Source organism: Helianthus annuus, chromosome 8 (genome assembly GCF_002127325.2).
Source record: "Helianthus annuus cultivar XRQ/B chromosome 8, HanXRQr2.0-SUNRISE, whole genome shotgun sequence".
NCBI lineage: Eukaryota > Viridiplantae > Streptophyta > Magnoliopsida > Asterales > Asteraceae > Helianthus > Helianthus annuus.
The window spans coordinates 60642871-60660709 of NC_035440.2; the positions used below are offsets into that span (position 1 = coordinate 60642871).

Consider the following 17839-nt stretch of genomic DNA (forward strand, 5'->3'; position numbering starts at 1 on the left):
TGATTGCTGAATTAAGTGTTGATTTGATTTAAATTGAAACTGCCAAAACTGTTAGCAAATGTTACGAGATTAATGAGCTGCAATTAAGGAAATTTGTTACATCTTCTGATCTCGACAAGGGTTGCGAGTCGTGAACTCTCGATCTCGACTCGAGACCACACGTTACCATCACATAGACAAGACTCGAGACCATGGTTGCGGGTCTTGTTGCGACTCGAGACCGTCTAGTCTCGACTAGTACATGCATGACTCGAGGTCCCTTAGTTGCGACTCGAGAACGTTGAGACTACAACCCGAGACCACACTGTCTCGACTCGAGACCATTTAATCACACATTCTGTTTGGGCTTGTGTACTCTTACCAGCCCAACCATTTGGGCTGCATACTTGGGGTTTGTTTGTTTAAGTGATACTACTGTTGAACTGTCATGATTACTCGTGTATGCCATGATCATGCAACTTGTTAGTATACGTGTAGAAAACCATACGTGCATTACTTAAACCTAGACCTGACTGTATGGTAACCATGTTAGGACGTGGTTGACCACAAGTGACTCAAGTGACCTTTTGTGTATCTGCCGAGCAAACCAAGGTGAGTTCACACTCTTACCAAGGCATGGGATTCCCGGGGTTGGGAATGGGATTGAATGATTACTTGTACTTTTATCGTTACTGGAATATATACCACTAACCTCGTTAGGGGAAGGTCATTATAGATACAGCTAGACTAGTAATACATGGGAAGCCCCCACTAATCTTCGCAAACATGCCTGGAATGGCCACGATACGAATACTAATCTTCGCACACATGCTTGGAATGGCTGCCATACAAATACTAATCTTCGCACACATGCTTGGAGGGCCGCGGTACAAATATAACTAGTCTAGAATACATGGGAAACCCCCACTAATCTTCGCAAACATGCCTAGAGGGCCGCGATACAAATAAATACGATATATGGTTTACAAAACGAACATGTGAATTACGAAACGTATACTATAACTAAACAACCAACTGTGAACTCGCTCAACTTTGTTGTTGACTCGTTGTTACATGTCTTGCAGGTCGTTATGTACTCATGGAGCTTGCGCTGGGAGGCGCGGTCGTTGTGGACATGGATCGTGGATGCCATGTTAAACATTTATGACATTTCAAACTTATTACTTACGTTGGGTTTTACATTAATGCTTGTGCTGAACATTGAAACTATACTTTTGTTTTGGAAACACCTTTCATATTGATTGGTTGAATTACATTTATTATTGTTCAATATAATTGGTGGTTTGATCCTGGTCATGTCACGCCTCCAGGCGGTAATACTCCGCGTGTGGAATTTGGGGGTGTGACATATACCGCTATTTATTTTCATTGTTTTTACTTTTCATAAACTGGCACCATATCGTCATTATGTCGTAACAAACCAAATGAACAACATTGGTACCGATACCTGTATTCATTTTTATGGTTTCTGATTTCGATCATTTTTTGTTTATACAACTCTGTATTCGACGATATATGAAAATGATATAAATATTGTGACGATCTGAACTAATCAATACCGTTTGAACATCAGTGTCGGTGCCTGTGTTCATTTTTATCGTTTTCAGTCGAATGATTTCGATACAATCCAATGCTCGAAGTAATGTACATCCGCAATGCGCGGTTAAATAACCTAGTTGAAAATTAAAAACAAAAAGTGATGCCATCTTATATTGGTATTATGTATGTTCTATCATATTTAGTTTCCAAGAATCTGTTATAGTTTTGAGTGTGGATGGTAACACATGATAAAATCTTTGCATCAAATATCACAGGGGAAAGAACTTGGTAATATGTTAGATCTGTTTGTTATGGTTTTGTTCTTCTTGAACCACTTTTATAATATAAATCGGTTGAAATCGATTTACTCATAACGAAATTCTTGTTTGGTTATCTTCTTCGGTTTGCTTTTTGGTTACGACCAAAAAAAATTCAAAACCGCAAAACCGAACCGATGAACATCCCCATAAGTCATATTACATTCATATATGTAATCGATTCAAATATAGAATAATAAACGATTTCCTTAGCGGGGTGGTGATTTACCAAATTCCCAATGGAATTTACACCCCAAAAGTTCACACACAGACGATCTCGACATACATTGGAACGATTTCACTTAACAATTGTTGGATGTCAAAAGATTCAAGAGATTTCACTTGAGATCCCTTTCTATTTATAATGTTTTGCACATCATTGTCATGGTGATAATGACGCCTTTAACATAATTGTCTTCATCCAGTTAGCAGGTGCCACATGGTTTCGCGTTGTCAAATTGCTAACTATTAGTGAGACGTCACTGGCCTTCATTAGTAGGTGACTTATTAGTGTTGAGCCCCTTTTTTTCTCGTCAGTGGTGAACATACACGTGTTATGTTTTACTCTAGTCGTAACGTGTCACTGACGATAGGTTCATATAAACTCTCTTTTAACTTCTTTTCGTTGCTGTTTGATCGGTTCTTACCATAAAGACACAGTAAAGAAATTTCCAAAAAGTATTAAATCAAATTACATCTGTTATTTAAATGGAAGTTTATTTGCAAAATTCCATAACCCATGTATTGAGAGCACAAGCAGCCTTGTTAAAACCTTTGAAACCTGACCCTTTGGCTAAAGCCTCAAATTCTTTTTCAGTTCTCTCTTTACCACCCGGGTTATGAGCCAACATAATCACGTCGATGTGTATCACGTTTTGCGTCGCTGGAGTCGAATCGGGTGCTTCGGGAAGAACGCATTCCGCAACAATCACTTTCCCATTTTCCGGAAGTGATTTGTGGCAGTTCTTTAGAATTTGCAAGCAGTGTGCATCACTCCAGTCATGAAGTATCCACTGTCAAATTATACACCAAAACTTTATTACAACTGAATCAAAGTTGGTTATCTTTTTAAATAATAATAAAAAAAAGTTTCACCTTCATAAAAATAGCATCTCCTTTTGGTACACTTTCAAACATATCACCTCCTTCATGCTCAATGCCTGCAATAATCTACATTAGTCCAACTTATATATTTTCTATTTGATTCTTGAACCGATAGTGAAACCATTTCATATGTACATACCATGATAAGTTGTGGCATCTTCAATAACATGTGGCAAATCAAAGTTTATACCCTTGAGTGAAGTGTGTTTAGAGGTGATCATGTTAAGGCTTGCACCCGTGCCACCACCAACATCAACTAGTGTTTCGAGACTACTAAAACCATCGTACAAATCTACAATCTTTTTCATCGTCATGGTGGAATGATTAAACATTCCACTGTTGAAAACCTTGTTAAATCTTTGATCTTTACCATGGTATTCAAAAGCCGACATACCATAAGCTTTGTTGAATGGAATTCCACCGTCCAAAACCGCGTCTTTTAGATAGTACCTAACATCATCAATCATTAAACAATCAGTTTATCATATAATTCGTATGACAACCCACATATCCAAATCCCCTAAAAAGCTAAAAAGTACAAAAACACCCCACTAAAAATCTTACCAGCTCTCCATAAGAACCTTATCCTGGTTCATGAGCAACAAGGATGCCAATGAAACACCAGCATCATTCTTGATCAAGAACTTGCACACAGGAGCCAAACCATAGAACCGCTCAACGCACCCATCAGCGGTCTCCTTGAGGGTGCATGTGAGGACAGAATGGCTAGACAGAAGACTACAGATCCTGTCAATCATCACGTGTGCTTCAGGGTTGTTAACCTTGTGGAGCTGAGCCACCAGTTCAGAAGACGAGAGCGAACCGTCTGGACCAGCTTTCGCAATGGTCTCAAGCAAATCAAGCTCAATGGCGGTTTTCAACACCATTGGCAAGACAGATGCAGTTGCTAGTTGCATTGCAAATAGGAAAGATTGATCATCTTGGCTTTCTTCCACTGGAACATTCACAGATGCTGATGTTGAACCCATCTTTGATATCTTGACAGATGAATTAATTTGGATACAAAATGGAATATGAAAGAATCATTGCATATGTATGTATATATACACATGAGATTCACCAACCTCATGGAGTCTGGACCCTCACTGGTGTAAGTGTTTGCACACTTGTTTGGAACAAGTTTCTTTGACCCACGTTGAAAAGTCATAAAATATAATATTTTGACTTGCAAGTAGTCCGACAAAATCCTCACCCACCACGGCATCTATGGATGAATACAAAGAAGAGGGTTTCGCAGCAGTAGATGGCTGACCACCAACTCTTCTCTATCGCAGCAATTGATGACTGACCACCTCATAATCCGATTCGCAATTTCGCATGGATGGACCAACCTCGTATTTGTTTAGGGGTATTCTTTGTATAAAACCGAAAAAAATTTACACTATAGAAAAGAGAGTTATCCCTAGTTGTGCACTATATCCACCACTGATCATTGGTTTACTTGTTGGACTGTTTTTGTAAATTATATGAGTCATATAGATAGTATAGAAAGAAAGATATTAAATATCACGAATTTAAGATTTTAAAATATGGAGTTTAAAGCCGTCAATTTAATTATGATTTCTTTAAATAATTCTTTCTTGTCCTTTGTTCTTGGTTTAACACTATATCTAAGGCTACACGGTATGGGGTTGGCCTCGGCCCGTCGCGGGTCGGCGACGGTCCAAACACCGTGCCGCCCCCATCCGTCCCCGTCCTCTCCGTCCCATTCTAGCCGTTTGCGACGTACCGAAATGGTGGGCCCATGGTCAATTTTGACCGTTAAAAAAATAAAAAATAATAAATTTCAAACGGCTATTTTTTAATTTCTCCCCCATTTCACTTCCATTTTTATAAATACTCACCTCTTTTACTCATTTTTTCACAACTTTTCACCCACTACAATCTCACATCTCTCTCACATTTTATAACCCACTCCCCTTTTTATAAAAACTCATCTATTTTTTTACCCGCTACCACCCCATCTCTCGCTAAAAAATTATCATGGCTTCACCCGTTTCTTCCATTTCTTCAATTTCTTCTATGTCTTCATCGTCTTTGTCCGAGTGGTATTCATCATCTTCGGAAGAGGATGCTATTATGCACAACATGATTATGAACGCGGCTCAGGTGTTCATGGCGGCCGATGAAGGGTCGTCCCAACGGCTAACTAGACGAGCAAAATATAACCGAGACCAAGAAGGTATTTTACTTTTTTTTCCTTATGTTTTATATAGACTAGTAGCTTATTTTAATATGTTAGGATATTTTTAAGTTTTTTTTTTAACTTTAGGTTTTTAAGTTTATGTTTTTTTTTTTAATTTATTTTTTTTAAGTTTAATTATTTTTTAAGTTTATGTAATGTTTTTTAATATTAATGAAAATATTTTGTTACTTTATTTGTTAAATGTTTAAAAAAAGTTGAAGATTAAAAAAAATATAAAAAATATAAAAGTGGTGGAGGATGATGACTAGGACCATCCTCCATGCCCCCTAGTTTTGGAGGATGATCCATCCTTGGGAGGACTATGATGTGTCACCTACGTGGCGGATCATCCTCCAAGGATGGTCCATCACCATACCTTGTAGTCTAAGTTTCATTGTTCAAATTACATAATTTTAATCCTCAACCGATTTGATAGATACAATTTATAACTTGGAAAACACTTATTTAATATATTTTGAGTTCGCCAGTGCCTTACAGCTCAGTAGGTATTGGAGGGAAAGTGAAGATTTGGGTTTAAGGTCAGATGTCTCAAGTTCAAATCCAATCCCAATTAGGTTTTACCTAATCTGCATTCGGGCGGCTGGTTTTCCCCGAAACTGGTAATGGTTGGCTTGGGCAACCAAACGCTATTTGCGGTCGCGGGCGTATGGAATCGCATTTTACCACTGGGTTACCATTAACTTTATCATTGACCGTATAAAAATTTATTTTGAGATCATTTAAAAGCATTGTAGACTAATCTACGAAGTCAACATTTCAAGTCACCTCTAGTCAAAATTATCATATTTTAAGAAAAAAACAATAACTTTTTAAACATCAAACTCACACACCCGGCCAGTAATTATTTTACACCAATGTACACTACTACAACAACAAAATATTTGAAATTAAAAATTGGAATATCATACAAACTCTTATGTACGTCCAGATTGTTGATATTTCATCTAAGGCATAGTACTCGTATTTTTGGACTAGAAGATCAAACTAAACTTGTAACATCCCAACTTTAGGTGACTTAAATATAAAGCGTATAATCTATATATCTATATAATACATCTCCTATGTACTCAAATGTAATTTCACCTTGAAATTTTAAGATGGCATATGAAAGGTTAATTTAAAATCCTCATTTTTTACCATTTTGTTCCCATTCTGCCCTCCTCACATAAAATAGACACCATATTATTAATCAATCACGATTAATCCGAAGAAAACACGTTTCAATCCTGCATCTAAGGGTTTCAGCCAAATCGCCTATCTTTCTACGCCCGTTCCATTCTCATTCAATGCCATTATCAGTTTCTTCAACTCAACCGTTCCTCATTCAATGCAATCATCAGATTCTTGAATTCAATAGCCCTGTCTGTTTGCATAAGTCCTCCTGATGGTGTTCGGATGATGGCGGTGGTAGGTTGTGGACAAAGCGAAGCCCCAACAACGATGGCTTTAGGGTTCTGTCGCAAGTCAGTCAAGGGGTTATTAGGATTTGGGCAGATGAATCTTGTGGTAGACGATCCTTCTTGATTATGTTGTTTGTGGCGATGGAAGTGGTAGGTAGTGAAAAATCGAAGCCTCAACAGCGGCGGCTTTAGGGTTCCTTCATAAGTCAGTCGGGGGCGGTTAGGATTCCGGCAGAGGAATCCTCAGATGGTGAAGTTGAGGTTTGGTAGTGACTATGGTGGTGATTACAGGTAAAATTGCTTGATTCTCTTATTGATTTTGGATTACGAACTTGTTTCAGCCCAACAGTCATGCATTTTTACCTAATTTTCATCATTTTCTCCCAAATATGCCCCTAATTCAATGTGTATCCTACATGATTCTTGCGCAATGACTATTCATCCCAGTTGTGTACATTGAAGACACCTATTGATGAAAGTGTAAATTGAAGAGGCCGACTGATGATTGAAACGATGGCAACAATTATTAATATAATCAATTAGGTTTGATGATTGAAATCAACTCACGAATCATCATCCCAAATTGAATGAAATCGCCCATGAATTCGGCCTCTGGTTATTCTTTTATTGACTCACATCGGTCCAATTGCAGAGGTAACATCGGGGATGGAAGTAGGGTTAAAACCCTGGAAATGACGACGATTTAAGAGGTACTTCTCTTGGTGTAATGTTCTTGAATCATGTTTCTGTTATTGATTTTGAAACGAATTTATTGGATATAATCTCTGATATTAATATCATGTTTGTGGTTGTGGTGCAATTGAAGTCATGGTTTCAACTTTTCTTTATTGGTTTGTTGGCTTGTAAAACCTGAGCACCTTTCTTTTGCAGTTACGGCAGATTATTGTTGTCCTTTTTGCTTGCTAATATGTGCGCAATATGGTTCTTTTGGACTTCATTGTTTATATAATATATTTTGTATATTTGATCTCGAGTACTTTACGAGCGACTCCATTCTTTGTATACCAGATGACGGTTTGGTCTATTTCTAGGTTTAGATCTTTTATGCTCATGAAAAACTTGAAAGTAGGCGATTTTTTAATTGTAGCTTTGCTAGATTTAAAGATATTTTTTTTTGTTCCTTTGAAGCTGTGATGTTTTGCGAGTCTCTAACTATGGGTAATTTGCAACAAGCCATTTTTACAGTTAATCCACATACTACACAGGTAATCGCTCACTTTCACTTTATATTGTTGTATGAGTTGCTTTTTTTACTTCAAAGTTCACGAGAGATGTTCGCTTTTTATGGAAAACAAAAATCTATACTATTTTGTTTATGGGCTTTAATCGTCTATACCTTTGGAAATTATGGTAGAAGGTGAAAAGATACTTGTTTATAGATCAACTTTGGAAGTAAGCTAAACATGGGTTGACCTTTTCCGTAAGTTAAAGGTTTGGATTTTTTTTTCAAGGTACCTTTACTTTGACTTTGTAGACTTGGAAACTCCATATGAATGAATGCAAAGGTTACTAGACTTGAAAACTCCATATGGTATTACAAGGTAGGGATTGAGATTTTTTTACCGAAATACCAGTATCGTACCAATTATAAACGGTATTTGTATCGGTATTAGATTTTTTGAATTTCGGTATCGGTAAATAACGGTATTGGTACCGGTATTTTTTTGGTAAAAACGGTATTAGTACCGAATTTTAGTAAGGAATTTTAAGGGTATTTTTGCCACTATTTAATTAATTTATCCTTCAATTTATATTTTAAATAAGAGTAAACTGCCATTTTGGTCCCTGTGGTTTGGCCAGTTTTGCCACTTTAGTCCAAATCTCAAACTTATTACATCTGGGTCCCTGTGGTTTGCATTTTGTTGCCATTTTGGTCCAAATTTCAATTTTGGTCAGATTCCCCACTAATGACCATGATATTTTGTCTTTACCCTTAGGGGTATTTTAGTCATTTTGAAATTATTATAACTCAATTATATATATATATATATATAATACCCTAAAACCATTAATATATTATTATAACTCAATTATATATACAAAATCAAATAACCCTTCATCTTCAAGAGTTCATCATCATCTCTCTCTATCTCTCTCTGAACTACCACCATCACCACCCCCACCACCGGATCTGCAGCCCGCCGCCACCACCACCACTCTGCCGCCACATGCACCACGACCACCCTGCCGCCACATGCACCACCACCACCGCCACCTCCTCCCCCTTCTCACCACCGCCACCATCACCAACCTCTCTCTCTTTCTCTCTTTACACCACCGCCGCCACATAAACCCTCCATCATTCTCGTTCTCATTCGAAATCAGACCCATGAAATTGCACACCATCATCATCTTCATTTCTCTGTTTGCGGCGGAAAAGATGATGGAGGTCACCGGAGTTCACGTGAGCAGAAAAGGATGGATGGTAGTGGTTAGCAATGAAGATGATGTCGGAGGTGCAGATGAAACTCAAAACAGAACTCGAAATTCACTCCGTCACCTGAAAATTCCCCCGGGTTGCAGAGCTGGTTACCGGTGACGGTGATGACCGGTGGTGTTGTTATGGGTTGCAGATCAGGGTTGCAGAGCTGGGACTTCTTCTACCTCCTTTCTCTCTGCTTCCAATTTTCCCTAAATCTAACCCCTGCACATAGCCATCACCGTTGATGGAGGCGTTGGAATATGCTAAGGATTTGCTCAGATTGGGGAGTGAAGGGAGTAAGACTTATTTGGTATGGTTTTTGGAACTGAATCTGGTGATTGTTTTTTTAGGGTTTTGGTTTTGTTTGTGTGGATTTGGGAGGTTTGATTGTGTTTTTGAAGGATTGATTTGGTGTGAATTGTTGTGGTGTTTGTAGAGATTGATGCTGCTGTTGTTGATTGTGTTGAATGTTATCTGGAGATTGAAGATTTTTAGTGGCATTTCTTGAATGTCTGATTGTATATTTTGCATATTTGGTGAATCTTGTTCGAAGCGTTTACTGGTATTGTTGAAGTCAATGCTTGCATTTCTTGTATTGTGAATTTTGCATCTTTGATGAATCTTGTTATAGGGTTTACTGATTTTCAGTAAAATGATGGGATTGTATTGTGAATTTTGCATCTTTGATGAATCTTCTGGGTTTCTTGTATGTCTGGTTGTAAAAAGAAAATGAATTAAGGGGTTTTTTAATATTATGTGGTTTTTTTAATTATTGAATACATTAATGAAAATTTAATACCCAAACTACCCCTCCACAACAGGACAAAAAAGGGTCAGTAAATCAGTCAAAATTCAGACATTTTGAGTTTTGAACTAAAATGGCAACAAAATGCAAACCACAGGGACCCAGATGTAATAAGTTTGAGATTTGGACTAAAGTGGCAAAACTGGCCAAACCATAGGGGCCAAAATGGCAGTTTACTCTTTAAATAATGGTAGATATGTTAACTTGGGTGATGTATTAGTTTAGTTATTTATTGGTTTTGAAAACTAAACATATAAGTGTTTGAATAGTTTGTGAAATGAACAATAGGCGAATATTGGATAATAGTTGCATGATTGAGTCGATTGATTAAAACAAGCTATGTATAAAGTGTGTTAACCAATGTTGGGGCAATGTATTGATTTTTTTTAATGATAATATCTCATTATATACACAGTGAGGATCATCATGTTGATTACCTTCATGAAGTACTTGAATTGTAGCAAAAAGAGAAACTTTAATAAATTCTTCTAAGGGCAGGCGAGGTGGGAGGAGAATTCCTCCGTGATGGATTTCTTCACGCGTGGAACATTAATTCACACCACCCCCACTGTTTTATATCACTCGTGCATTTTATAACTCGTGGAATATATCACGTCGTGAAGAATGGAATATGTGAGGGTTTTTGTTGGGTGTTGTGAGTGATGGGTATATCCACTAAAAAAAGATTATGAGTGATAGAATAATTGTTGATGAAATGACGAAATTTGATTTGATGTTGTGAGTGATGAGTGATCACCACCCCTCCCTTAATGTGCATTTGGATCTAAGAGGTCCAAGTCCTAAATAATGTGATAAACTAGACTAGTATTCATGTGACTCGAAGTAAAGTTGAGGCTTTTTTGAAATCGTCACCACCACCAAGGACCCCTCTTAAGTTCATAGCTTTGTAGGCTTGATGAGTTACTATCACATGTTTATTATAGATCTCTGATAGCCCTTTGATTTTTTTTTTTTTTTGAAAATTACTTTCATTTACAACCGGCCGACCCAAACCGGGCCAACCAACCAACAACAAACAAGACTACAATTACATATTACCAAAAGAAATCCAATCTACCCAACCTATCTCTTTGAATCTCGACCTATTCGCAAACCAAGCAAAACCCAAAGATTTAACTTCACTTAAAATCTTATTAACACAAACCGGATTGTTGGAAAAAATGAAGTTGTTCCTGGCTCTCCATAAGCTCCAGCAAGCGATCCTCAGTATACCTTGAACCGCCACTTTCTTTTTCTCCGACGCCCCGAGGGATGTGTGCAATTCGAGAAGATCCTTAACGGAAAAGCATAAATGTTTGGAATCTTGCACCAAGCACTAATCCCATTCCAAATGTTCGAAGCAACTATACAGGCGATGAACAAATGACCCGTATTTTCTTCTTCCGAGCCACATAACGGACACAACGCATCACCCACTTGAATGTTCCTTTTCTTGGAATCTTGATAAATGATAGCCCTTTGATTGACCAAATTAACTCCACAAGATGTCAATTTTCTTGAAATAAAGGACATGAGGAAGCGTTTTAATTATTTAATGAGAAATTGACAATCAAGATCCGATGATACTACCACTTGAAGCAATGATGACTTGGTAATTTATTGTGATGCGCACGTCTTATCTCAGGCTGGGTGTGTTCTTATGAAAAGGGTCAAAGTGATTGCTTATGCCCCATCGATTAAATCCCCAATATCCAACTCATTATCATGAGTTAGCCGATGTTTTTGTTATTTGGAATTTGGAAATACTATTTAAACAAAAGGTACCAATTACCTAGATAATAAAAAAAGACTCGAGTAAGAAGAGTATAAATATGAGACAAAGACATCGATTAGAGTTGGTAAAAGATTATAATTTTAAAATCCTCTACAACCATGAGACAAAGACATCGATTAGAGTTGGTAAAAGATTATAATTTTAAAATCCTCTACAACCAGTGGCGAAGCTTTAAATTTCCAACCTAGGGGTCGAAAACGTATATACTAAAAAATTTCTATAAAACCGGATGGTCGAAAACGTATATACCCAAAAATTTCTATACGATAAATACATACTCTCCACTACTGAGCGAAAAGTTCGGGGGATCGGCTGCTCCCTCCTGTCCCCACAAAGCGAGGCCCTTGTCTACAACCCTGGTAAGACGAACGTGGTTGCGGGATCCCTTAGTCAGCAGACTAAGCATCCACTAATTCAATTGAAATCACTTAAAAGGGTGGTTACAACCGATTAATTCTGAAAAATCATGGCTACACAAAGTTAATCTTTGAGTATATATATATTATCCAGCTGCAATCGGGTGCTTCTGTTCTTATCCTTATTTCTGGCGTTCTAGGGTGGTGGTGCTCGGTGTTTGATAGTGTGTTTGGTGATAATGGTGGTTGACCGTTGGTCGGCTGGGTATGCAATTAAGGTGTCGTTGAATATTGTTTCTTTTTATTATTTATTTAACACAAGGGTATTTTAGTAATTTCATCAAAATTTAACAGCATAATAGATGGGGTTAACGAAGATGGACCGTAATAGTTACGAAAGTGAAACTACAGTAAGTGTTTTGATAATATTTGAACTATTGGACTGAAATAGTGATTTTTGACAAACCATAGGGACGAAAAAAAGTAATAACTCAAAAACAACTTTAAAGAAGATTTCCAACAAATCTCAAGTCGAATTACATTTGTTTAATTTATTTGGAAGTTTATTTGCAAAATTCCATAACCCATGTATTGAGAGCACAAGCAGCCTTGTTGAAACCTTTAAAACCTGCTGCTTTAGCTAAAGCCTCAAATTCTTTCTCAGTTCTCTCTTTGCCACCCAGGCTGTGAACCAACATAATCACGTCGATATGTATTACATTTTGGGTAGCTGGAGTCGAGTCGGGTGCCTCAGAAAGAATGCATTCTGCCACAATGACTTTCCCATTTTTTGGAAGTGATTTGTAGCAGTTCTTAAGAACTTGCAGGCAGAGTGCATCACTCCAGTCATGAAGTATCCACTACATAATTAAACATTTAAAATTTATTAAAAACCAAATCAAAGTTGGTTATCTTTTTAAATCATAAGTAGAATTAAGAAAAAAAATAACCTTCATAAATATAGCATCTCCTTTCGGTACACTTTCAAACATATCTCCTCCAACATGCTCAATACCTGCAATAAATTACATTAGTTCAACTTATTTCCTATTTGATTGTTGATCCAATGGTGAAACCATTTCATATGTACATACCATGATAAGTTGTGGCATCTTCAATAACATGTGGCAAATCAAAGTTTATACCCTTGAGTGAAGTATGTTTAGAGGTGATCATGTTAAGGCTTGCACCAGTGCCACCACCAACATCAACTAGTGTTTCGAGACTACTAAAACCATCGTACAAATCTATAATCTTTTTCATCGTCATGGTGGAATGATTAAACATTGCACTATTGAAAACCTTGTTAAATCTTTGATCTTTCCCATAATATTCGAATGCCGGCATACCATAAGCTTTGTTGGATGGGATTCCACCATCCAAAACCGCGTCTTTTAGAAAGTACCTAACATCATTATCAATAATAAATCAAACTTAGTTATAGCGTACAACTTTGAAACTAATTATGTGATATTAAATAATCTGCGTTTTGAAAAAACATTTCAATATATAGTCAAATTGTTTGAATCAACTTGAAGAAACATGTTATATATAGTCAAGTTGTTTGAATCAACTAAAATGAGCAGGTTTGAAAAAACATGTCATAATATCGTTAATTGTTTTAGTCAATTAAATTGACCAATTTCGTATTTTGTTTGAATATGATAATGTTATTTTCATCAACTATATATGTATTAATTATTTACTACTATGTGTTAATACTTTTTGTCAATAGCTTTATTATATATAGTTCTATTTTTTATTACAGGTCATCTAGTAGAATCATAATTACTTTATTAAAACATTTAAATTCACTAATTCTACTTGAAATGCAATTAATCTATTATCAAAGAACTCCTTTACGTTTCAATAAAAAAAATAACTCCTATGACACAAGAAAAGAAAATTAATTAAAACAAAATACTGAAAACTAAACAAAAAATCATTTTAAATGTTACCAGCTCTCCATGAAAACCTTGTCCTGGTTCATGAGCAACAAGGGTGCTAACGAAACACCACTATCATTCTTGGTCAAGAACTTGCACACCGGAGCCACACCATAGAACCGCTCAGCGCACCCATCCGTGGTCTCCTTGAGAGTACATGTGAGCACAGAATAGCTAGCCAAAAGTCTACAAATCCGGTCCACCATCACTGGTGCTTCGGGGTTGTTAACCTTGGGAAGCTGAGCCACCAGTTCAGAAGACGAAAGCGAACCACCTGGACCAGCTTTCGCAATGGTCTCAAGCAAATCAAGCTCGATGGCGGTTTTCAACACCATTGGCAAGACAGATGCAGATGCCAATTGCATTGCAAACAGGAAAGATTGATCATCTTGGTTTGCTTCCAGTGGAACGTTCACAGAGGCTGATGTTGAACCCATCTGATTGACAAATGAAATAATTGTTATATGTGAATCCTTTTAATTTTTTATGTGATACAACATACAAGATATAATATGAAAAAAGAACAACTGTGTATGCATGTATATATACAGATGAGACTCACCTATTTCACTAGTATAGTTTGTTTTTGCTATGGCAGCCTCTACTGCTGTTTTTAATGAAACTGACAGTTCAACTTTATCTTTTTTTTTTTTTTGAAAAGTCATATAATCTATTCACTCCGCCATCCAAGTGAGAACATTGGCATAATTCATTATTTATTAATAATAATAATATTATTATTATTATTATTATTATTATTATTATTATTACTATTATTATCCATAACTATTAATTCAGAAATGTCGGTACAATAGTGATGAAACACTGGTTAACCAAGAGAGGTTAATTCACTCGTCTCGACAAGTAGGTTAATCCCTTCTTTCCGAGGATCGGTGGCTGGATCGTCAGCTGGGCTGTCTCCTGCACAAGAAAAACACACCATAACTCATAACAAGGAGAAAGGGGTGGGGGTGCTCCTTGTTACCACTCTCCGGCGTGAGAATTAGTAATTTGCTTGTGAAGCAAAGTGTGTGATAGTAGTAGTAGTGAGAGAGTTGAGAAGCGATACCTCAAACCTGGTTTGGGATGGGTATTTATAGCCGAGGAGTGAAGGAGGGTAGTTGAGTGGTCAGACTGACGACGCGCCGCCCTTATGCAGGTGTGTCAGGCTTGTCGGCTGTGGAGGTGAAGCCACGTCCTACTGCGGTATCAGTCTGTTGCTTACGTATGGGCTGACAGGCGACTGTCATTGGTGCCACTGGCTCTCTGGTGTCAGTCCCACTTGCCTCGTGGGCAGGATGCGGTGCTGCGCCGCATCGCTGCCTGCGGTAACTGCTGTTGTTTCCGCGTCCTTACTCTGGCGAAGACTGCGGGACGCGATGCCAGGCCGCATCGCCACTTGTGGTGTAACACCCCAAAATTCATAATAGCTAATTTGATGTTAAAGAGTCTAATTTAATTACTTAAGTTCAATAATTATGATGTAAGTTTATAAAGAATGAAACATATATGCAAACATGACAACAAGGATAACCTTAAGGGCTAAATGTGTAAATTGTAATAAATATTAGTATCAAAAATAAAAACCCAGTGATTGTGGGTGTGGGTGTGCGACGCAAGAAGAGCAGGGGAAAGAGAAACCCTTCTCCTTTAACCTAACTCAAGAATCACTTCAATTAAGGGTGTTATCAAGAAAGAATCGGAAGCATGGGTCCAAGAAATCTCTAATCTAAGCATATTGAACATAAGGTAAGTTGAATGTTATATTTTGATGCATTATCATGAACTAGGGTTTAATCAAATTCGTGAAATTGAAGAAATTGAACTTGTGTATGAATTAGAATCATCATTAGAAGATGTATTATGCTTGAATTAGTTTATATTGAAGGTTTGAAGAAAAACCCACTTGTGCTAGTTACATGATAAGATTTTAGAAATTCTTAGATGATGAGACTTATGAGAAATCGAGAGATGAATGTATAGGTATTAGAGTTTTGATTGATGTTCTTGATGTAGATAAAGAAACTATGTGAAATTTGGTTGAATTTTGTATGGACTAGGAAGGTTGGGCATGAAATACTTGTACATTGTGCCTTGTTTGTAGTACGCACATCAAGTGCTCGATAAAATGCCTAAGTGACAATTTTATGTGGAATTATATGCAAGTTGCGGGTAATTATGTATGGAAAGTGATAATGACATAATTGATAGCGAACTAAGATGAAAAGTGTGATTTAAGTAGAGATCATATGGGACTTTGATTTGTTAGTATGATGTGTTAGAAGCGTGCATTAGTAGCTTGTATTCTATGCGTAAGGTTATGGCACACCAAATACACTTAGTTGATTTTGTAGTTGGGTGATGTGGTTGTATGATCAATCTTAAATGATGTTGATAGTTGTGGGATTATGAGATGACAAATATGGAAGGATTTGATTATGTTGAATGTGCATATATGATCGTGTGGTGGTATGTGTGTTTTGCTAAGTAAGTTGGGAATGTATATAATGCTCGTAACATAATCGACTATAATAATGTGGACGTATGAAGTTAGATTGATAAATCACAAGATGGACAGTTGACTTTCTGAAAGTCAACTGTGCATAATTAGTGTATTAAAATTTTGTCTCAAGTGTTATATTAGTGAAATCAGTAAATACATGCTAAATCAATATGTGCTAAATGTAACAACATGAGGAATTATGCGGAATGAAAAGATGCGACTTCAAGCTTATATTTTGTGTTGATTGGAATTTGATAAATAAAGTATAATGTTGGATATGAATGTCAAATGAATGCAATATTAGAATGTGTGTTTATACTAATGAAGTGGTAACCATAATGACATGAAAGTATAGGATCATGTTAAGATGGGAGAAACATGGAAGGCTACGTAAAGGATATGAGGAAGCATGCACGAGACGGGCACTCGAGGTAAGTGAATCTCGATTCACTTTTTAGTAGGTTTAATAAATTTATAATACTTATGCCTATGAAACATCATGAAAGAACAGGTACTAATTAGAAGTAATAAACGAAGGAAGCCAAGGCTTACGCAGCCCGCGAGGGACCGTGCTGCAGGCAGTTTGTTGGATTTTAGTTGTTTTATACATTGGACTTGTTTAAATGGTGTTCCAAGGTCACATAACTTATGTTAAGGATTGGTTTTGAATATAAGAGATGTTAAGGGTCGTCGGTTAGTGAAAGAATGGATTTGTTTTCGTTTAGTGTAAGAAATTGTATAAGTAAATATGTTTAGGAATCTAGTAGGCACGTAGGTCGTTTTGTATATTGCCTATATTATGTTAAGTTGTGAATATGCCATTTCGGCGTAAGCGTATGTGTATGAAGTGGTAAGTATGAGCTAGTGCATATAAATTCGTAAATGATTGTTTGTGTGTAGGTAGGGACGTAGACATGCATGAAGGTACGTTTGCATATAGGTGTATGTGATAATAGGCGCGTAAGTGTGAATGCATGTGTGTATGAATATACGATGCTAAAGATATACGTATGAACGTTATCAAGGCGTCGGAGTACTTACGATTACTCATGATGTGCTTTGAGTTTGGAATGTAATGCAAGCATGAGATTGTCAGATTCATGATGGAATGAAACCTGGTTTGGATAAAGAGTATTTAAGAAAGCGCTTGGACAATTCCACTTTTACTTCATAGAATACTTTACGAATTTCTATTATATTGTTTAATGTTGTATGGTGTGTTAATGAGTAATGGTTGGGTTGTCCACTGGTATCGCTCGGGTTTCCTCTACCACTAGTGAAGTGAAGCAGACATAGATCGAGTTGAGAGCAAGGATTGTACGGAAAAGAAAGTTCACATAGTTTGTTTTAAATTGGTCATGAAGCCTTGATATAATGTAACATTGTGAAACCTCTCTAATGAAC

At 36.9% G+C, this 17839-nt stretch overlaps 2 protein-coding genes and 2 long non-coding RNA genes across 4 annotated transcripts; 2 read left to right on the top strand and 2 right to left on the bottom strand.

Annotated features, from left to right (window-relative positions):
* Nucleotides 1-2524: 2524 nt before the first annotated feature.
* Nucleotides 2525-3949, bottom strand: LOC110872995 (caffeic acid 3-O-methyltransferase). The gene is made up of 4 exons (XM_022121894.2): nt 3525-3949; nt 3100-3410; nt 2952-3016; nt 2525-2869 (listed from the first exon to the last, which is right to left on the bottom strand). The coding sequence occupies exons 1-4, from the start codon at nt 3947-3949 to the stop codon at nt 2573-2575; spliced, it is 1098 nt and encodes a 365-aa protein (XP_021977586.1). The 3' UTR covers nt 2525-2572.
* A 2450-nt stretch (nt 3950-6399) lies between these two features.
* Nucleotides 6400-7430, top strand: LOC110872996. Its single transcript, XR_002554854.2, has 2 exons — nt 6400-6878; nt 7035-7430. It is a non-coding gene; the product is annotated as an uncharacterized LOC110872996 (long non-coding RNA).
* Nucleotides 7431-12515: 5085 nt separating this feature from the next.
* On the bottom strand, nt 12516-14444 carry LOC110872994 (caffeic acid 3-O-methyltransferase). The gene is made up of 4 exons (XM_022121893.2): nt 13945-14444; nt 13081-13391; nt 12937-13001; nt 12516-12846 (listed from the first exon to the last, which is right to left on the bottom strand). Exons 1-4 carry the CDS (start codon nt 14367-14369, stop codon nt 12550-12552), a joined length of 1098 nt encoding a protein of 365 aa, XP_021977585.1. The 5' UTR covers nt 14370-14444; the 3' UTR covers nt 12516-12549.
* Nucleotides 14445-15546: 1102 nt separating this feature from the next.
* On the top strand, nt 15547-17522 carry LOC110871170. The gene is made up of 3 exons (XR_002553530.2): nt 15547-15681; nt 16791-16866; nt 16947-17522. It is a non-coding gene; the product is annotated as an uncharacterized LOC110871170 (long non-coding RNA).
* Nucleotides 17523-17839: the final 317 nt, after the last annotated feature.